This window comes from Psammomys obesus, unplaced genomic scaffold (genome assembly GCF_907164565.1).
Source record: "Psammomys obesus unplaced genomic scaffold, mPsaObe1.curated_primary_1811, whole genome shotgun sequence".
Taxonomy (NCBI): domain Eukaryota; kingdom Metazoa; phylum Chordata; class Mammalia; order Rodentia; family Muridae; genus Psammomys; species Psammomys obesus.
Window position 1 is genome coordinate 5,534,496 of NW_026590061.1, and position 22,435 is coordinate 5,556,930.

Sequence of the window (22,435 nt, forward strand, 5' to 3'; positions counted from 1 at the left end):
AAGGAAGGAAGGAAGGAAAGAAGAAAGAGAAAGAAATTTATTCAGTATCTTTAGATGACTCTGAAATACTTTTGACTTAAAGGCTTTTTGTTTTTGTTTTTTTCTCACAGAATATTTCAGATGTGGCAATGCATGACTTTAACTCTGGTACTAGGGTGGCAGAAGCAGCTGGATCTCTGTGAGTTCAAGGCCAGCCATAGCTACATAATGAGATCTTATCAAAATAGAAATATGTTTGTATATGATCGTATTTAAAGAACACAGATACAGATACCAGGCACTCTTGAGAAAAGCTCCAGTGATTTAAAATGTGCTTACAGCCATGGGGTATTCTCCTTTTTCTAAATTATATTTTTAATCTTTTCTAAGAGATCGTGAATTAATTTTATGATCATTTTCCATCAAAACAGGCAAGCAAATGTTTAGTTAAATAAAAATGGGAATTAATGAAGACAGCATGAGAAGAGAATAAATATGCATGTGGCTTTGTTTTTGCTGTTTGGGGTGTGAAGAGATATTTTTAGAAGACTTGTTAACACCTACCCCACATGTGGCTTTTCTATGGCAGACATAACTGGTGGCTAGTGACAGGGTAGGTCCAGGGAGCATAAGGAGCTATTTTAGTTTGAATTCAGAGCTTGTGTATGCCTTAGGTAATGTGTATAGGTGTGTGTTTGTGTGTGTGTGTGTGTGTATATATATATATATATATATATATATATATATGTACATAATTACATAGAATCTTATTTAATGTTATTAGGAAAATAAATTAGGTTTTCTATTCTGTTAGTTACTTTTCTCATTCCTGTGGTCAGACACCTCATAAGAAGTAACTTCACCGAAGAAAGGCTGTGTTTGCATAGTGTCTGGCACCGTGGCCAGAACAGCTCTCAGCTATGGCCCTAGGAATGTGAGGCTTCCTGGCCACGTCCGAGCAAACCACATCCGAGCAAATCACAGTGCAGACAGATGGTGCAGCGAGCGACAAGACCTGTCTTCCGTGCCCCACTTCCTTCAGCAAGACCCTGCTTCCTGAAGGGATCCCCAAAGAATTCGAACCACACTAAGCATGGAGGAGAAAAATAATCATCGTAAATAGGTATACTTACAAAGAAAAAGAAAGCCGCACAGGCAGTGTGCCCCTGACCTCTCTCTTAGTTAGCGATTACTAAGGTCACTTGCTACCTTAAATGAAAATTCCTTTAGCTCCTTAAATTGATAGCTTTTCCTGTCAGCTGTGAAATACAGTCCAAGTTCCACAGCTTCCTTTTTTTTTAATTTCTTCCTTAAATGTCAGAGATTTTCTTTTACGCCAACTTAGAGATTTTCTAATGCAAATCAGTTCCTGCAAGAAAGCTGTTTGGGTAGAGCAGAGAGGGCCCTGCGATTCTCTGCTGTGAGGCCTTTCCCCTCGGCATCCTCAGCACCCGGTCCTCTGACTGACAGTTTGTCTGCCCCAGCCCAGCATGGGTCACCGACTGTGACGGTGAACACTGTCAGCTTGGCAGTGTCTGGAGCCAACCAGAGACAAGCACCCGTGCACACGTGGAAGGGACTGAGGTGGGGAGAACCAGCTTGGATGTGGGCAGCACCCTGTGGGCCTCAGGGTCCAGACAAAGGAGAGAGGGCGCCGAGCGGGAGCGCCGTCTCTCCAGATGGAATGATGTGGCCAGCTCTGTGAGACTGCTGCCTCCCTGAAGGACTGTACCTGTACTGTGAACCAAACGAAACCCCTCCCTTGGGTTGCTATTCCGGGGTTTGTCCAGCGCAGAAATGTAACCGAAACAAGTTTTTATTTTTTATTTTTTCAAACTTACCCTTAATACACATATATTTGGTTTCTTACCCTAACACTTTGCAATTTTGGAGTTTAGGACCTGCTACAGTGTGGTCTGTACTATTTCCTCTACTGAACTTTCTTTCCTGTGTTTGAAAAGTGGATAAAGAATAGTGGTATTATCTATATTTTAGAGAAATAATAGAATGCCTGGCTTTTAAAGATTGTTACTCCAAATGCTTTTTAGCCAGAGCAGACAGTATCTCAGGACAGATTGGGAGAAATTGCTGTTTGCCCTACATCTAAAATAGGTGTGAGCAGGGAAAAGAGTTCCCTCGAAACGCTGATGTAATCTGCTCACACTTGGATCAGCACATGCAATGAAAATAGATGTTCTGTTTTCAACAACTGTAATATAATTAAATCGGAGACTGTTTTAACCCAGCTACTGAGCAGACAGGATTGCAGTCTGCTGGGCTTTGCTTGGGGCTGTTGGCAGTATACTATTTGAAATAATTGAAGGTGAGAGGAAAGGACTGTGTAATTACTCCTTGATATTGAGTGCACCAGTGAGACATACCTTCTTGCCGCCCCCTCTTTGCTATTTTCTTTGCTCACCACACATTCACCGTGGCAGGTATGGCATGGATGAGTGAAAGCAAGGGGGTAATTTTTTCTCTCTTCCTTTGTACCTCCAGAACTAAGATATAATGGACGTTTTGCAGACCTCATCCCTCAGGTGGTTTAGGGAATGTCCTTCTTCCATTGCATCACCAGTTTGGTTTGCCCCGGGTCATCTTTCTTCACTCCTCCTTTCCGTGTTTCCAGGTGAGGGGTGATTTGGAGAATTGGTGTGGTGATGATGTTGATGCTGGAGTAGGGCATCTCTGAAAGAGCAGTCTGGATATAGGCCACCTTGATGGATGTTAGCCTCCAGCCACAAGCAAACAGCCTTTTCTTCCGTGAAGTTGCTTCTTATGAGGTGTTTGACCACAGTAATGAGAAAAGTAACTAATAGAATAGATAAATTATTTGCCTATTAACATTAAATAAGATTCTGTGTAATCATGCACTTTAACATAAACACAAGCTCTGAATTCAAACTAAAATACCTACTTCTGATCCCTGGACCTACCCTGTCGCTACACACAGCTTGTTTCTGTCATGAAAAAGTCAAGTGTGTGTGTGTGTGTGTGTGTGTGTGTGTGTGTGTGTGTGTGTGTGTGTAGGTTTACAAGCCTTTTAAAGATTTATCTTCACACCCCCAAAACCAAAACATTAGCCACAAATAAAAGCTGCAGTGGCCATAAAAGCAGCAAGGGTTATGCAGGGCTAAACCTTGGAAGCCCTTTCTCACTCTCTCCACCGTAATGAGCTGTTTTGAGAGTCACAATGATTCCAAATTTTTATTAGGACAAATAAAACCACCAAAAATACCAATGGAACAAGAAGTGCCCAAGGTTGAGCAAGGACAGCTGTGATCTCTGGGCCAGCAGACAGACCAGAGGTCTGAAGAGCAGCTCCAGCCCCAGCTTTGAATTCGCAGACAGACACTGGGACAAGAGCAGATCAGCCTCATCTTAGAAGAGATCCTAAATGAGGGAGAGTTGAGAGATCTGACAAGATTGAGAGAGAGACAGACAGACAGAGAGATAGACAGAGAGAGACAGAGACACAGAGAGATTGAAGGACAGTTGAGAGATCTAATAAGGTCCAGAGAGAGAGAGGAGGAGAGAGCTCCTGAGAGGGAAGCAGCTCTGAAAAAGTCTTGTGGTTTTTTTTTAGAGACATTAAAATATGTTGAATTGACAAACATTGGGTATGTGTCTTTTTATTCTCTCTTGCTAGCCATGAAAACAGAAACATTGATGAAGGCAGGTGTGTGTGTGCGCGCGCACCTGAGACCTTTTGCATGTACTTGTGTGTGTATTTATTCTTGTTGTTAGTTTGTACACAAGATAGGAATCAGTGTGTTAATGGAAGCTGTGAATGCTCTTTTGTCTGGTGGTTATGATTTTTCCTCCATTTACATACTTGTGTCATCCATATCATGTATATCATCTGTATCTACATCAGTCTTTCTCTCCATCATCATTCAACATGTGTTTATTACACATTTAATATATGTCAACTATACTGCTTTGTACTTAATTTTTAGTGCCTAATTTCCCACAATTAAACAATTACCAGTTTGCCGTTGTAAACAGGGAGAAGTAATTAAATGCTATTAAAGAATAAATGGATCTTCACTCCTCCTGGGACGTGAATGGCATCTGCCTTGCTTTGTCAGTTTTCACCCAGGGTTTGGATGTGGCTTCTATTCTAGAGTATACACTTTTAGTCAAGCTTTTCAGCAGTTAGTCTGCAGAGCTTACAGGGAGCTGAGTTCCCAAGAAAGTGTTTCATTCACAAGGTTAAGCCAAGTTCTGGTTCTGCTTTGATCTGCTTAAGAGAGAGCAAATCTGTGAGTGACAGGTCACTTGAGTGTTGACAGCCAAAGCCCAGTAGATGGCAAGGGTTTATGTGGAAGGGAGAGTCAACACTGGCTGTAGTAGGTTCTGGGCATGAGAAGAAATGTGTCATTCCAGAGGAAATACACATTCTATACACCTAGATTGTGGACACCCTCAGATGACGGTGCCAGCCCTCGGAAGTAGTCTTAGTACGTGTGGCACGAACAGTGGAATATTCCCATCTGTTCTTCCAGTGCTTGCAAACACAGTCTTCAGTAGCCTGAAGGGTTTATCAATGATGATTTTATCGTGATGATTTTATGGTAGAAGTTCTGATCAAGAGGGCTCCCCACTAGGTTGCCTTTGACTTAGAATAGCCAGGGTTCAGCCTGCTAGGCTCCCTCCCCAACCCCACTAGACGAAAGGTGGGCAGAGCAAAGCTATAAACTAGGCTCCGTGTCCTGCAGGCTCCATGACCTCCCCGAACAGCGCCACTAGGTGGGAACCGGGCACTGTGCTATATATGAGCCTGTGGGATATTTCTCATCCAAACCACCACACCCTCCTACATTTTCAGTCCAAGCTGAGTCATTGTCAACAAAGAGAAGGAAATGCAACTCATTGTCTAACTTTTCAGCTGAAAAAATAATGAGAGGCTGTAAACATATAATAAAGCTAAAATACTATGTAATTTAGACTTGTGATGTTTTGTTGGCAAAAATCTTTCATTTACATAATGCATGGATAATGAAAGGCATCATTATGTAAGTAAATGTGGCACCCAGAATAAATGAACCCTGTATTAAAAACACTCAATGCAAGAATAGTTCAATTAATTACTTTAGAGCACACACGGCACAGCTAAGTTCTTTGATGAAAAATAGAAATGTTTCATTTTATAATATTATGGAGGGGTTTCATTCTCTTGTCAAACTCCACTTATAGTTAGCCTTTTCATATTTGATATCAGAGAGAATCTTTGCTATTCTTGTTCTACTGTAAATGAGTTCCACCCTTATTTTAAAGTCTTGTTTTTATTTTATATATATGAGAATTTGCCTGCATGTATGTATATGCACTACATGTGTGTCTGGTGCCTCCAGAGACTAAAAGAGAAAGCTGGATCCTCTGGAAAATGGAGTTGTAGGTGATTTTGAGCCACCATGTGGGTGCTGGGAATTGAACCCAGATCCTCTGCAAGAGCAGAAAGTACTCTTAATTGCTGAGCCATATCTCCAGCCCAAAGCTGTGTGTGTGTATGTATGTGTGTAGAGGGTATGTTCTCAACACACATGGCAGCATAGAGCATGAGCCTCCCTGGAGCTGCAGTTAGGCAGTTGTGGGGCTGGTGGTAAGCCTCCCAACATGGGTTCTGAGAAGCGAACCCAGATTCTCTTAGAGCAGAGGTGTTCTTAAGCACCACGGCATCTCTGCTGCTCTGAAGTGAGTTTCTTACAAGTTTTTCGTGCTTTACCATTTTCACTTACCCCTATACTTATTTTGCCTTGCTGTTTCTGATTATTCTCTGAGTGGTTGTAAGATTAGTCGTGTGTTTGAATTTTGACTGACAAAAAATAATGAGAAATGAACAGTTACTAGCCTGCCTCTGGTAATCCTTGTCTAAAAATATGTGCCAGCCACGCCCTGTTCAGTAAGTGGATTCTCTGCTAAGTCTGACTCAATTTCTCAGAGGTGATATTCCTGTAGGAGAGTTTTGGATGCCTAGCCTCGTGGCTCCCTCTTGCCAGTGGCTCCCTCTTGCCAGGAGAGGAGAAAGAACAAGCTTATGCTGTGCATCCTTTCTGGAACACTGTGTGGGAGCTTGCATTGTCCTCATAGGAGTCTTGTTAGTTAGGTACTTTGTCATGCTCCCCTCACCCCCTTAGATGAGACAATGGAATGTGAAGAGATGAGTGACTGGTATAATGTTACATATTCCCTGAAGAAGGAGCACATGCTATCTTCTCCGTCACCAGATGTCACATGGAACCCAGCACACATGTTAAGCATATAGTTATACACATGGCAGAATCAACACACACGCACACACACATTGCTTTATGTCATAATACTTTTTACTTAAATGGTGGCATTCGGGCTGGAGAGATGACTCAGAGGTTAAGAGCACTTGCTGCTCTGGTAGAGGACCTGGGTTTGATTCCCAGCACCCACACAATGGCTCATAAGCATCTGTAATTTCAGTTCCAAAGGGTTTGACACTCTTCTGACACCTCATGGGCACTGGACATGCATGTAGCGAACACACATACATGCAGGCAAAAAACTCATGTATGTAAAATGAAAGTAGTTTCGTTTTGTTCTAGAGGGTGGCATTCCACAGGTTAGAACGTCCCCCTTTAATTGTGTGCCTCCAAATGAATCCGTGTCTGTTTTCAGTGTTGACTATGGCTTCGTTCCGTGGGGACAAGCTGAAGTATTACCTTGATGGCTGCTCCAGGGCCCACCAAAGAGATAAGGCAAAAGCAAAAGCAAGCACCCTCTCCTTCAGTCTGGAAAAAGAGATCCTTTTGTTCTGAGCCGTTCCTGAGATTAAAACTAGTTGTGTGATTTCTTAGAAAGTTTGGTATTTCCAAAAATTAGCATAATCTGTTTACAAGAAAATGAGCTAGCATCTAATGAGGGACTTGTAGGCAAGGCTACCTTTTGGTGTCTAATTGCCCATTTTCTGGTTTCAGGCAGGGAACAGGTTTGCATTTAAAAAAAAAAAAGCAGTGATAGAAAATGGTATTCGATGAACAAGGAGACAATTAGAATATCTCTTGTGTTATAGTGATATTTCTGAAAGGAGGAAAAGCTTCCTCTTGTATCATGCTCTGATATGAGTGAAATGCTGTGATAACAGTGCAAAAGTCCTTAGCCGCTGATATTAAGCCTGTTGAACTTAGTCATTGAGCAAATGCTTCCTAGATCCCTGCCCTTTGTAAGGAGGACACAGCATTGACCTGAACAGATCTGGAAGATACAGACCTCCAAAGGAAAGGGCATTAGCAATTCAGTAAAGAAAACAGAGAGGTGAAGGTGATAACCACATGACCAAGACATAAGAACCTTTAAAATAACTGGTAAGACAATGTAAACCTGACACCCAAGCCTAAACAGCTTCACGGTCCAATGCCTCGGTGCTGTGAGCCAGCGTTGAGTCCTGAGGGATCAAGGGAGCTAGCAGAGAAGGAGCAGAATGCTGAAGCTGGAGAAAGGCCAGGCACAGTGACCCATGGGGCAAGAGTAAACAGCCAGCTGCTTCTGGGAACAAGAAGGGCTGGAGATGTAGCAGGAATTACATCATAAAGGACTTCAATACCCACATGGTTTGGACTCCATTGAAGGTGAAGTTACTGAAGAACTCCCTCTGTTCTTTTCTTTTTCCATTTTCACGTGTGTGTGTGTGTATGTATGTTTCAGCATGTATGAACACACACGTATATAGATACACATGTATGCAAAGGCCCAGTATCAATGTCAGGAGTCAGCCTTGATCACTCTTCTATCTTATTTTTTGAGGCAGGGTCTGTCAATCAAAGGCCAGAGCTCACTGATGTGGCTAGTATCGCTTGCTCGCTTGCTCGCTTGCTCTTGGAAATCCTGTCTTCACTTTCCACACAGCATTTTCCCTGTCTCTACTTCTCCAAGCACAACGATTGTGAGTCCGTGCCAGCATTTCCAGCATTCATGTGGGTTCTGAAGCTCAAGCTCAGTTCCTCCTGCTCAAGGGAAACCCTGTAATGATTGAACCATCACTTTCCCCAGCCCTAAAGATGTGCATGTTAGGTATCACGCAAAATGCACCTCTCACCTCAAAGGGCAAAAGAGACAGTTTATTCTTAAGGCACATATGAGCAGCCATAGCCTGGGAACAGATTCAGATTACCCACAAAGACAAGCTCAGCTGTAGAAGAGGTTAGATGGGATGGTATTAGCTATAGAACAAAGAAAATCATAAGTTAAGGCACCCACCAAATACTTCCGTGGGATCCACAGGTAGGTGAGTTACAGCAGAGCAGAAGACTGTTATGCCATTTGCAGCTTTTGTACTGGTGGAAGCACAGTGGCCTGCTAAGAATACTTTTTAAAGGTTTTAATAGTTAGAAGGATGTTAGATTAGGCACACGAGTGATGACATTAGGCTAAAAAAAAGTGGCTTTATATCTGCAACATTCTAACTGCCCATAGTCATGAAAGTCTTGTCTGTTCACAGAGGAGATTTTTGTTGGTGTTAATTTGTTTTCAATCAGAAAAGACTTGGGCAAGTGGCCACATGGGGACCAGGGTCAATGAAAATCGACCTGGGTAGGGATAAAGGGTATTTAGAGAATGTTGTGCGTGGGGTCCTGAGAAAGTGAGGGGGTGAGGCTGAGGTCACAAGTGAGTGGATGTCAGTCAGTAGGACACTGAGATATATCTTTCCCCAGGAAAACCTCACTGTACAACTGAGAATCCCGAGTGTGGAGGCTGAGCTGAGCGAGAAGCTGCTCTTTCCCACCATCGTGGCCCCTTGCCTCCTGACCCCCCTCACAGACCTACAGGAAGGGGCCTCCTTCACAGAGCTACAGCAGGCTTAAGTAAAACAGCATGCCTCCAGCAAGAGCCTTGGTGTATGCGTGCGCGTGTGTGTGGGGTGTGCATGTGTGGTCTATGCACCTGTGGGTCACAGTGCATGCTTGAGCTTGCCCACAGGGGTCAGGAGGTGGGGGTGGGGTGGGTGGGGTCATGTGGCATCTTCTTCTCTCACTCTCTTCAGAATTCTTAGAGGCAGGATTTTTCCCTGGACATGAAACCACTGTTTCAGCTAGGCCAGCAGCCAGCACACACTAGTTCCTCCTGGCCCTGCCTCTGCCATCACTGAGGTCACAGGCATGTGAGAACACACCTGCCTTGTTATATGAGTGCGGGGATCCAATCAGGTCCTCATCCAGTGTGCAGCAAGAGTTCTTCACCTCTGGACCATCTTCCCATCCTCCCAAGCAGGAGGCTGTTGACTATTTCTGTAATTTAATTGTGTCACTTTTTATCCCAAATTATCACTACATCACAAATAAATGAGAATCTGGGCTGGCTTAGAACTCACAGGGATATGTCTGCTTCTCTCTGCCTCCCAAGTACTGGGAAAGGAATGTACTACTGTATCAGACCCCTAAGTCTTTATTTTGGAAACAATTGTGTTATCAATCCTTTGCTTATTGGATTTACCTTTATGGTCTGTTTTAAAGAGCTTTTGTGTGTGTGTGTGTGTGTGTGTGTGTGTGTGTGTGTGTGTGTGTGTGTGTTTTAACAGACCTACCCCCTGTGTTTTCTTCTGTCTTTATTTTAGGTACCATCATTCTATCTGGGGTTTAATTTTCTGAACAGTGTGGGGCAAACATTTATCTTAGCTCTGACTGTTGATGAGCTGGCAGTCCTGCTACACTCTACAGGGTAGCCATTCTCGTGTAAGCTGGTTTGAAATGTCACTAATCAGATGTGGGGCGGGGGAGGGCTCTTCACATGTGCAGAGTTGCGCCCTGCCTCTGGGGCTTCCTGAGTTCCTACGGTTCCATGCTCAGTTTGGCACTGGCAGGGTTCTTCTTCCCCAGCCTCCATCCACAGCGCTTCTTCACTTGGGGTTGTCCTGAATTCGCACGCTGACTTGGTGTACATGCGAAATTTACACTAATCTCAACTTTTACTTTAAAATAATAGTGGTGTTTCAGTTGAGACTGTCGGAGTCCAGCTCTGACGGGCTCAGGGGCCCCCGAGGACAGAAATGTGGTGATGGCATGATGAAGGAGATGACCACCAGCCTTCTGTGAGGGAGATGGCCCTGAGTGGCTCGAGCCTGTCTGTACTTATTTAATTTCGAAGTCACAAAGCATACACCTTCAGTTTTGTTTCCTTAAATACGCTCCAAGAAACTAGATTATGATTCTCAGAAAGTTTTTTTTTTTTTTTTGTTTTTTCATGTTCTGTTTTTGTACGCTTTATTTTCCCCAAGCAGATATTTAACCTCATGGCCTCATGACTTAAGCACCTCTTTGTGGTCACTGTGGGCAGCACACGGTATCTTAAACACCTGGACAAGTTTTATCTAAATCTGCTCTAACACTGTTCAGATTTCTGTCCTGCACAGCCATAGCCAAGATAAGGAAATTTATTCTGTTGGCATAGAACTGGTCGACTCTTGGCAAACCTTTCCTACTTTCTAACTTGAGGTTCTGGCATCCCTACAGATAAGTTCCCTGTTCCTGCACTAATGTCCTCATGCTCCCGTGTTCTCATTAACTTCTTTGCAAGAGCTGCTTTCTGAGTCAGAGTAGACTATGTGCTTTTTCTGAGAATAATTATGTGCCTTGAGAAAGTGTATGATTTCTGTTTTGTCTTTCATAAACCTTTTCTGGGTTCTGAATTACTTCAGGAATCGCCATCCTGGTCCTGCCATGTATTTTGAGCAAACCCACCCTAGGATTATTAGATTTCCAAGGTGTTGTTGCCGTTCCCATTACAGACAAAGTGAAGGAAAAAGCTGTCCAGGGCATACTGAATGTGCTAGAGGAAAAGCGTCACCCACAGCAGTCCCAGGAGAAACAGCCGGGGCTGCAGATTGTCACACAGGTCCCTGGCAGGCATGCAGGGGCTTCTCCGGCCACATCCCCCAGGGACAGCCACCCACAAAGCACGCAGATGCTGCTCCCTGGAACAGAGCCACGTTTCCACCAGAGACTATGTTGAATTTACACATGTATTTAGGGGAGACTTAAAAAAAACAATTCATTTTAAAGACTCTGTAAATTATCACATATTTGTTAAGTTTGCTTCATGCTGTTTGGGGACTGAATTACAATAATAAATTATTATGTCTTCTAAGTCCTCCGTTGCCGCTGGCTGGTAAGACAGTCTTGCTCATGTCTGTTGGCTCCAGGAGGTGTTTCAGTTGGCTTTGCTGTGTACACTTCGTGGCCGGGCACTGTCAGGCTCCCTCGTACATTTTTATACGAGCTGTTCTTCCACAGTGTGTGTGAGTTTGTTTCAGTGCCTCTCCGATGGCAGTGTGGCCTGTGCAGCTGCTGTTTCCTTACGTCCGCTTCTCTCATAACAGAATGTGCAGGCACTTTTAGAGAGCTTCTATTCTGTATTTTAGATTGTACACTTTTAAACTGAAGAGTCACCTTGTGGACTTGTGAGTTTTTAGTATTTGTTTTGTGTGTGTGTGTGTGTGTGTATATATTCATACACAAATATGTGGATGCATACATGCACATACCCTGTATACATACATACATACACACATACTTGTATACATATATACCTGTATATGTACAATACATATATACATACATATGTGTACAATACACATACACACATATACACACATACACATGCATGCAGACATAAATGCATATACACATCTATAACACAATACACGCAACATCCATACATGTATACAAACATATATGCATGCATGTATACATATAAAACACACATGGGTATATGCATGCATGAATATACACATGCATGGCTATATACATGTATACACACATGTATGACACAGATACATACAGGCATACATATGTATACACACATATGTACATATATACATACATACTTACATATCATCTTGTTAGTGACATGAAGTTTTCTTGGTCTTGTGAATTTCATCAACACATTATTTTATAGATTTTTCAAGATCTTAAAAAGTAAATATTTTGGAGCTGGAGAGATGGCTCAGTGGTTAAGAGCACTGGCTGCTCTTCCAGAGGACCTGGGTTCAATTCCCAGCACCCACATGGCAGCTCACAGCTGTCTGTAATTCCTGTTACTGAGGATTTGACTCCCTAACACATGTAGGCAAAATACCAATGAACATACAATAAATTTTTTTTAAAAAAGTAAATATTTCAGTTTTATAAAAAGAATGCATGTCCACCACTTTATAAAAACCTAACGGAACAATAAAGCCTGAAAACAAAAGCAGCCAGCTCTGGCCTCAGCTCTCCCGACCCCCTCAAGTCGTGATTCAAGAAATTGATTTTTTTTTTAATGTTGTTTTTTAAGAAATCAATTTTTTCCAACATCTCTGGATGACCCTTTTTCTTCTTTGATTTGAGAGCAGCATGCCTAATTACAGTTTTAAAATTTCCAATGTCTCTATTGATTTCTTGTGGGAAAATAGAGATTGATCTCTCTTCTCACAGCAGACCTGTCCTGCAGGCCGGGCTTTGCCGACCTCCCCGCTCAGGTCAGTGCCTGCAGCCACAGAGTTCACTGGGCAACCAACCCATCAGACTGTTTTCCATCCTGCTCAGCCTTCCAGAGCCCTCTGCGGGTCAGTGGACCGAGCCACACTCCTGTGGGAGCGCCCGGAATTCCCTTGCAGCGGCCACACGTTTTGGCCTGTTAGGGGCTCAGGAATGCTGAGACATCCATCTTGGAGGTGAAGTCTCTCTCTCAGCAACATCTGGTGGGTGGCTTTTGAGGCTACTGTGCAGCTGATTGCCTGGAGCTTCCCTGGCCAGAACCCATTTGCCACTATATATTTTTTTAACTGCCAACAGTTCTTATTACTTAAATATTCTCTTTTTTATAGCACCTTAGTCTGGACACAATCACAATGAATATTCTTAAACAGGCTAATACAGATTTAAAGCATTTCTTTCGGCCCCTCTAATTATCTTGGCTCCTTTTGTTTCTGGGTTCCAGGTTGTCCCCCAGTACCCTCTAGTCTTGGCTCCCTGTCCTGACGCCGGGAACTGCTAAAGGTCCCCTTCCTCCAGAACACAGCATTCTCGGTTTCTCTCGGATAGCCCCCAGGGGTCACTGTAAGCAGTTGCACGCAGGTGTTTGTTCTGGTGAGGTGAGGGTAAATGTCATCATCCTTGGAGCTACTTAGACCTGGATGTGAATGTTTTCTGCGTTGAACATTGCCAGTTTCCCTCAGGCTGAGCACATACGCAACTGATACCTCTGCAGCCGTGCACAGAGACTAACAGACAGAGCATGGTTCTAGGGTCAGATCCACTTCTGTGCCCCTGGTGCCCTAAGGTTGTCAGTCGTCCTGATGACCTGGCTGACTGTGTGGATGCCTCTTCCGCAGCATCCTCTGCCTGTGGGCTCAGAAGCACTGCTCTGAAAGTTGCTTCTTGCTTTTGTTTCTCTAAGGCTGTTTTCCCGTTGTCTGTGGATAACATACATGGAAGGGGCTTCCCAAAAGTCTGCCTCCTTTCTTGCTTTCACTGTGGATATGGATTTTTCAAAATAGTCTTCTGTCTTCTTTCTGGAGCGCTGTTGAAGGGAGAGAGAAACACGGCTTTCTGTTCCTGGAGTTTGCTCAGTTTGCAATCTCATCACCAGCAACCTCTTAACTAAATAGCATAATATTCTCACTAATTGAAACTTGGAGTGCATTCATGTCAGTATTTTAAATTATAAGTCCCACCAGTGTCCGGCCACTTGTCAGCTTTGTTGTAAAATTATTCTTAGAGTAATTTCCTTTTCATGGTAGCTGTCTTATGTTTCATGGCAATAGCGTTTCATTCCTTGACATCAGCAATTCTGTTCGTAGTTTCCTCTGTTGAGGGCCTAAGTCCACAGGCTTTTTTTTTACTGTTCTATAGTTCTATCTGTATTTCTAAAAGCTGTCTTGCTCATTTGGAAGTTTTATTGGAGTTTTCTGGTGAAGCATGAATTTATTCTTTAAACTTCCAAATAGCTCAGGGTCTTTATTAAATAAAAACTTAATTTTCATTGTTTTAAAATTTTGTTTTGCTTTGGAGACAAGGTCTGGCTATGTAGCCCAGGGTAGCCTGGAATTCTCTGTAGCCCCAGCTTAGCCTCAATCTCCTTCCTCAGTCATGAGTACTCAGATTACAGGTGTGGGAAAGATTTTATTGGTTTTTATCGCCATTTAATTTTAATATGTGATACACAAGCCTTTTGAGCTAGATTTTAAAATTTAAAGGGTTAATTAAACAAATCCCTTGTCTTCAGAGAGTATATAGTCTTAAAGGATATATTGACTCTTACTGAAAACTTCAATAATTTTTACTCTTTTAATTTAATCCTTATTACTATTGTTCCATGCTTACTTATGTCTTCACTTATTGTGCATGCGTGTTAGGGAGCCCTGGGCCACTACACTGTATTCTTCCCTTCCACCATGTGCGTTCAGGGATTGAATTCAGTTGCAGGTTCAATAGCCAGTGCCTGTTCCCTCTGAGCAAGCTCGCCTGCTGTATATTGTTTGTCTGGAGAAACAGTCTTCCATTCTGTAGCTCAGGCTGTCCTGGAACTTATTATATAGCTTAAGTTAGTGTTCAAATCATGGTATTCCTCCTCCCTCAGACCATCCAGTGCTGGAATTCCAGGCTTCAGCCACCACAGCAGCCAAAGAAGGCCTTTAAAAGGTTAAGTGAGAATGAAGAGATTAGCGTTAAATGTTTGGAGTGGGTCTCCATGAGTCTGTAGAGCATTGCTGGGTGGTGGATGGACAAGGGCATCTAAATACATGGAGCAAATGTGTGCTAGAGCACACAGAGGATGGGGTTAGCCGAGGGTCAGAAGGCAGTTGCATTTCCACCTGCTGTGACGCCAGCAGAACTTTATATCAAATTAGTAAAATTTAAAACCAACACTATTGAACTATTGACCAATAAATATTAACTACATCAGCTAGAGAGCAGATACTTGCAGAGTTGAGTTCAGTTTTTAAATTAAATTTTATGTAGCTATGGTGTGTGTGTGTGTGTGTGTGTGTGTGTGTGTGTGTGTGTGTGTGCGTGCATGCATGTGAATGCCACAGCATGCATGTGGAGGTCAGGGAAGAGCTTGTGGGAGTTGGTTCTGTCCTTGCATCATGTGAGTTCCGGGAACTGGGCTTGGGTTGTCAGCCTAGACTGTGGTACCTTTTCTTGCTGAACCATCTCACTGATTCTGAACTGACTTCTTAATTAATGTTATTACTTAAATAATGGGCTGTGTAAAAATCCCAAAATATAATATGCAGATAGCGTGAAGAAAATTAAGACTAAAGTGAATTCAAGATGATGCGCATTTTCAAAATTATAACTCAAAGAGAAATGACGGTCCTTCCCTAAACCAAACAGCTTGGAGACAGTGGTAAAACCAGATGCTCTGGTGTTATGGACATCTCCTGGGGTTCTACATGACAGTGGAACCCACTATGGATCCAGATAATTGGTTCCCGTGGGAAGGAGAATGCTGCGGACTGCACAGTAAATCAAAAAGCTAGAGGCACTAAGACAAGACGGTGGAAGGGGACTGACTGTCCCAGGACACTGACGGCAGATGGGAGACGGACTGTAGCTCACAGGGCGGGCATATCAAGAAGGACTTTTAAAATCAAATTCTAGCCTGTTGTGATAATCACTTCACAGTGTGTACACGCTCCAAGATTGCATTGACACTTGGAATAAATACATCTTTGAACTGCCAAATAATGGTCAATAAGGCTGAGGGGCTAGCTCTCATGGTTAGAAGCCAGAGGGAGTGATTCCCTAGAGGCAGGGAAGAGGAAGGTTAAAGGTTAGAAGTGTGCACATTTGGGAAGAGGTTCAGAGCTGGTCCTGATGTGTAAAGGGGAGGAGAATACGGTTAGGGATGCAGAAATCCGCTTCAAAGAACAGGTGGAGACAGCTCAGATAGATGCTCTGTTGTGGCAGCTTCTTGTCTCCTTGCTGTGGAAAGCAGTGCCTGGCATGAGCAGCTCAGGGAAGGGTTTACTGATCACGGTGGGATAACGTGGCAGCTGGAGCATGGTGGCTCTTCACGTGGCACCCGCAGTTAGGAAACAAAGCGAGGCATGCTGGGATTCAACTTGCTTTCCATCTTTTATTCAGTCAGCGGCCCCCGCCCAAGGACTAGTGTTGCCCTTATTCAGGGTGAGTCTTCTCTTTTCACAGGAACCTGTCTAGAAATACCTTGATAGATACACACAGAAATGTGTTTCCATGGCGAATTTAAACCCATTCAAATTGGTAACGATAATTAACTGTTGCATCATCTAAGTGAGTGTATCTCACAGACTCAGAGACTGATGGATATAGAAGTCCAGCAGCAGACCAGAACTCTGGTCAGTGGGGTATCAGTGAACTCTGTAGGTTATTCTAGCCAGAGCACAAGGGCAGTTCAGTTAGGCCATCTGCGTGCTGCTTCTGCGTGATTGGGAAGGCATTCGCAAATTTAGGAAGAGCAAAAGATGTGGGTGGGCAAGAAGAGAAGTGGTAGAACAGCTAAGCGGAGGCCATGTCCGAGCTGAGAGAGGTTGGTACTCTCTGCAAAATGGTTGGCTGTGTTTCCTTTGGGAAATGGTTCTCAGCTTGTGGGTCATGGACCCTTTGTTATTCTGAGTATCAAATATTTACACTACGATTTAAAACAGAAGCAAAGTTAAAGTTATGGAGCAGTAGCAAAGCAGTCTTTTGGTTGAGGTCACTACAACATGAGACGCTGCATTAGAGGGTCTCAGCATTAGAAAGGTGGAGAAGCGCTACCCCAGAATGAGCGACTCTACCTAGAGACACAATAATCTCAGTGGTGGATGCCCTGGGGAAATGGCTCCTGTGGCTTGTGGGTCAATGACAGAGGCCGTCCTTCTGGCTTTGAGAAGCATGCAGTCCTGTCTTGGCAGATAAAGAACCATGATTGCCACAGTGAATGTTTACAGCGAGCCCGATTTGCCTCTGCCACCTGTGGCTCCATTCTCTTCATGGCTTTTACTGCTCTCCATGCAGAGAACAGAGAACCCGACACAAAACAACTGACCCCAGAAGAAGAAATTCTGTACTAGCTCATTGCTTCCTTTACCCACTTTCCTCACTCCCCCTTTCTCCCTCCCCTCCTCTCCTTTCCCTCTCCCCACTCTTTCCTTTCTCTCCTTCTCATTTTTACTGCATCAGTAGCCTCTTACTTGGTCTCCCAGCTGCCAGCCTCTTACTTCCTAAACTTATCTCCTCAACCTTCTTTGGCAGCCTGACACTGATACATGCTACAGACAGTCACTGAGGCATGAGGGGCCCTCACCACAAGGTGACAATAAGGGCAAAGTGTTAGAGATATGGAAGATACTTTACAACATGCCTTATCTTCAGCCACTGTCCCAGCCATTCCCAACTCCCACATTCAGGACCAGCAAGCCTTCTTAATTTTTGTGGCATTTCATGCACTCTTACCTATGACCTTGTAGCTTACTTTATGTTCCTCTTGTTTTTTCCCTATAAGATGTCTTGAAGTGCTATCCGTTCTCTAACTTTCTCCAAGCTTGCTCTTCCTTTCAAGGCATAACTGATTTTTTTTTCCTCCTGCATTCTATGGCACTTTGTATCACTATCAAGCATGGTGTTTGGAACATTATGCTGTGTTTATTGCACTTCTCTTTTCTTGACTGGACTTGGATTTCTTGAGTTGACAAGTAAGGCATTAGCCTGATAAGATGCCTTGGTTGGAGAAGCAGTACAAATATGAGGACTCAAATTCAAGTTTCTGGAACCCACATAAACTGGGCATGATAACAGGCATCTGTGATCCCAGAGTTTCCACGGTGAGATGAGGGACAGAGACGAGAGAATCCCTGGAAGATGTGGGGGCAGCTAGCTTGACAAACAGCGAAGACCACAAACCTTGTCTCAAAAACAAGGTGGATGGTGATGAGTGACACCTGAGGTTGCCCTCTGACCCCCACCATGCCCGATGTGGCCATAAACATGGGCACAAGATTAATAAAAGGTAAGTGAAGGCACACACAAGTCATTGTATTTAGCTTGTACTTGGCACTTAGGAGATATTCCATCCATTTCAGTTGCATCCATTTGGACCAGAGATTCTCTCCACAAGTGGTCCTGCAGAAGGAAGTGGAATTCTCCCGAGAGGGACGTGGGCGGCTCTCTGCAATGAGCTACAACAGTAACAGGGCTTTTTTTTCTTCTTCTTCTTCTTCTTGTGAAGTCTTACAATTAGAGAACTGGACAACTAAAGACTTCTAGAACATAGAATTTTGATGGGAAAATTGTCTTACAAGTGATTCTTTTTAATTTCCAGACAAGGAAACCAGTTTAATGTTTCTATCATGTGTAGCTTCTGCCGCCACTGCCACCACTACCACCATCCCAACCACCACCACCCCGACCACCACCATCCCAACCACCACCATCCCAACCACCACCACCCCGACCACCACCACTACGATCATCACCACTCTAGCCATCACCACCCCAACCACCACCACCCCAACCACCACCACCCCAACCACCACCACTACGATCATCACCACCACCTCAGCCACCAGTCTTTACAAATTCACGACTGTTAAATCATTTGGCGTTCCAGGAGAGAACAAAACAGTTGATATTAGTCTAGGAGAGCTTCATTAAGGAATGTTGATGAGTTTAAGGTAGAGTTTGATGAGCTGGAGTATTTGATGAGAAGTTCCAAGTGTTTTTTTCATGTGTTCTGTCTGATGACATGAACCTTCGGAGGACAGGGTGAGTGGGCTTTGATGTGTGTGTGTTTCTGAGGTTTCTTTTGTTTCCCACAGATTTCAAAACCTGCTGTGGTCGAGAAAGACATTTGTGGACACCATGAAGATCTATAACCACAGCTACATTTACATGCCTGCTTTTTCCATGAAGACGGGGACAGAGCCATCTCTCCGTGTGTATTACACGCTGAAAGATGTCGGTGCCAACCAAACGGTGCTTTTTGCCAACCCCAACTTTCTGCGGAGCATTGGAAAGTTCTGGAAGAGTAGGGGCATCCATGCCAAGCGCCTGTCTACAGGACTCTTTCTGGTGAGTGCAGCCTTGGGCCTGTGTGAAGAGGTTGCCATCTATGGCTTCTGGCCCTTCTCTGTGAACATGCACGAGGAACCCATCAGTCACCACTACTATGACAACGTCTTGCCCTTCTCAGGCTTCCACGCCATGCCTGAGGAATTCCTCCAACTTTGGTACCTTCACAAAACTGGTGCACTGCGGATGCAGCTGGATCCGTGCGAGGGGCCATCGCTCCAGCCCACTTCCTAGGGACTGCAGACGAGGAGAGGACCGGACGGGTATTTTTGCTAGCTTTTTTATGTATGTGACTTCTAAAAGGAACTGCCAAAGTGTGTCTTGGACTGGCATGATAGGAAACAAGCAGAAACCCAAGCAGAACTTCGATTTTGACACTGGCTTGGAGAACCGTAAGACAGAAAATGTTCTGGGGAATGTTTTTATAACGTGTTGTGGATTTGCAGTTGGAACACCAAGAGATGATGCTGACAGAAGATAAGATCCAAGGACCAGATGAACTCTAGTTGCTGAGGCCGAGGGGCTCATCATGCAGTGTGTGTGGGATGCTGACTGTTAGTAGACACTGGCAGCGTAATCATTTTAAAAGACCTGTCTTATTGAGACTGGCATCAGAACTATAGGTTTTAAAAATTATTATTTATTTTTGCCCTGTTGAGGGCTGTGGGTGGGTGGTGGTATAGGCTTACAAAATTCTTCCTGCTGATTATTGGGATTTGGTAAAACAAGTCCGTGTTCACTCTAGTTCCCTCCACTAGTGCAGTTTTAAGTAAGAATTGCTTCTTGCCTTTTTTTTTGGTTAAGTGTACTTAGCACGAAGCTCTGTTGAGTTTAGACTGTGTTGATTCATAGTCTAGATAACATGAGCCACTTGTCTCCTCAGAAGTTGAGAGAGAAACTTGATTTTAGAGAAACTCATGCCATTGGCTCTGTTGCTATTATTTTTTACAAAATCACTAGACATGCAAGTACAAAGTGGCAAAGGTATCTTCATCATTTAGTGAGAGGTGAAGTAGCTCACTCAGAGCCCAGAAGGCAGGGCCCTTTCTGTCTCTAACATGAATATTTCCCTTCAAGATAACTCATATGTACATACATATGAATATTTCCTCTCAAGAAAATGTATGTATATGTACACATGAATATAGACAAATACACTCTGACACACTCTACAAAGTAATCACAGGCTATTCTCTGTCAGTACTGAGTGTGAATGGCCTGGTGTCTGTAACCAGTGTTAGAAAGGTACAGAGATAGAGTATGGAATCCATTCCACGTTGGCGTAAGTCCAGCTGCCATAGCAGTTTTGCATGCCAGCACAGGGCGCAAGGCTCATCCTTCAATACACAGTCCAGAGTGAGAACTACTCTCTTAATCATACTGCCTCCTTCCACCCCAAATTTCATGAATGGGGCCTGCGTTGAGCATAGTGATATATAATGTGGCTCATGCAAGTAAGCAGGTAGGAGCCACTGGCTGCTTGTTTCCGGTGGGCCTGCTAATACAACTTGCACAGCATCTTTGGCACAACGGGGGACCTCTACTGGCAGATTCTGGCCAGTGTACTGTAGGTCAGGAGGCAAGCAGGGAGATCTCTCAGGAGCTTTGTGCTTTGAGGTGTGCTAAGCTTCAAGAAGCTGTAACAACTCATGTTTATTGTTCCCAATGTTGTCATTGTATAGGTAAACTTGACCCATATGCTCAGCTTCATCTTGAAGGTGGAACAGTTTATGGGCCTTGTCTATGAGAGATGGAGTCCTAAAAAGAGGGTTAACTCACAAGATAACAAACCCACTGAAGGATAGTCCATTTGGAGTAGGGGATTTCCACATGTGATCAAATATTCAGGTTACTGTAGAAACAGCATCTGAACGGAGGCTGGGCGGCACAGTGGTCCACAGCTCATGCTGATGTCTAGAGGATTCAGTTCGGAAGTTCACCAGTGTGCAAAGCTGGCTTAGTGTTCCCACCTGTGCGGCAGAAGCAGGCTCTCTAGAAGGCGGGGTGAGTTGGATTAGTCCTGTTTGTGCAACCCTAAATATAATTCGTGTTTTGAGCTACTGGTATTGAATAATTATCTGAGAAAGAATACATTCTTACCAATAAGCTTCATGAAAAGTGAAAAAGGGCTAAGAAAAGAACACATACAAAGGTTAATTAAATATGCATTCAGGTGAATGTGTTAATTTGTCGAAATCTAAATGAGAAACTCATAAAATCCACGCCTCACAGTTCACTGAGCATGCTTTCTAGGAGTTCTAACCCTCCATACAGTTACGGTTCCTGGAACAAGTTCCTGTAGTAGATTTGTGTGTTTAGTCTATACAGTTTTAATGCTATTCTGTATGGCACCTGAATTGCAGAACAGAAACGGTCACCACTGTTGACTAGATCTGTGCTTTTCTCCTGTGCTAATTGCCCCCCCCCCACGTGCCATCAGCCTACACTGTTGTTATGACCAAGAGTACTGACCGCTCGTAGTAGGGGGGAGCCATGCATGGCAGTCCAGCAGTAGCAGGTCAGCCAATTGCTGCAGAAGGTGGACGAACCCCAAGTTAGAGCAAAAGAAAAGTTTGAATGTTTATGTTACCTGGGACACAGGTAAAATGCTCATATCACAAACAGCATTGCTGTAACCTTTCGTTATTTTCTAGTGACAATCCACTGGTATGTCATATATGTAACTTTCTGTGTGTTTGGTTAGATGATGTAGCTAAGCAAGAGGTAGGTGTGTCTGTCTCTGTGTGTATAGCGGTACCTGTGTGTCTGTCTCTCTGTGTGTGTGTGTATCAGTGTCTGTGTTTCTGTGTATGTATAGCTTTTTGTGTTTGTTCAGCATCATTTTTAGTAAAATATGTGTTCCTAAGTAGAAACCTCCCTAGAATCATTCTGTAGAGCATTCTAGAATACTGTATTACTCTTAAGAGGTTGGGTACTATTTAATTCTGCTTATTGAAATTAATGTCTTCAGCTTTGGGCGTGGTCCATTATTTAATATATCTGACCTTTAACTTTCTGCTCAGAAAGAATTTGGCTCATGATAAAAATGTTTAATTTCAGAAAAAATTTAATTAATTTCAGTGCATTTGACAGGAGATGATACCTAACTCTACCACCAATGAAATCAATGCATTAAGTATCTCTCTCTCTCTCTCTCTCTCTCTCTCTCTCTCTCTCACACACACACACACACACTCACATGAAGACAGAGACAAAAACAAGATTGCTTTATGGAGGAAACTGCAAATGAGTACCCCAAATAGGAATTTTCATTTTAGCCAACTACAACTTGAGAATGGCTTTGGTTTTCATGCTCCCAAGTGAGAGTGGCCACTGTTTGATTCTCATCACACTTCTGTAAAATTAAGCTAGGTAAAGAGAGAGTAACCCTGCCAGAAAGAAAGCCTTTA

At 43.5% G+C, this 22,435-nt stretch overlaps 1 protein-coding gene across 1 annotated transcript in view; it reads left to right on the forward strand.

Moving 5' to 3' along the window:
• St8sia1 (ST8 alpha-N-acetyl-neuraminide alpha-2,8-sialyltransferase 1) overlaps window positions 1-22,185 on the forward strand; it is a 119,070-nt gene extending 96,885 nt beyond the window's left edge. The window contains exon 5 of the mRNA XM_055605665.1: window positions 18,773-22,185. Within this exon, the coding sequence (XP_055461640.1) occupies window positions 18,773-19,259 (487 nt within the window). The 3' untranslated portion in view covers window positions 19,260-22,185. The remainder of the gene's footprint in view (window positions 1-18,772) is intronic.
• The last annotated feature ends 250 nt before the right edge of the window (window positions 22,186-22,435 follow it).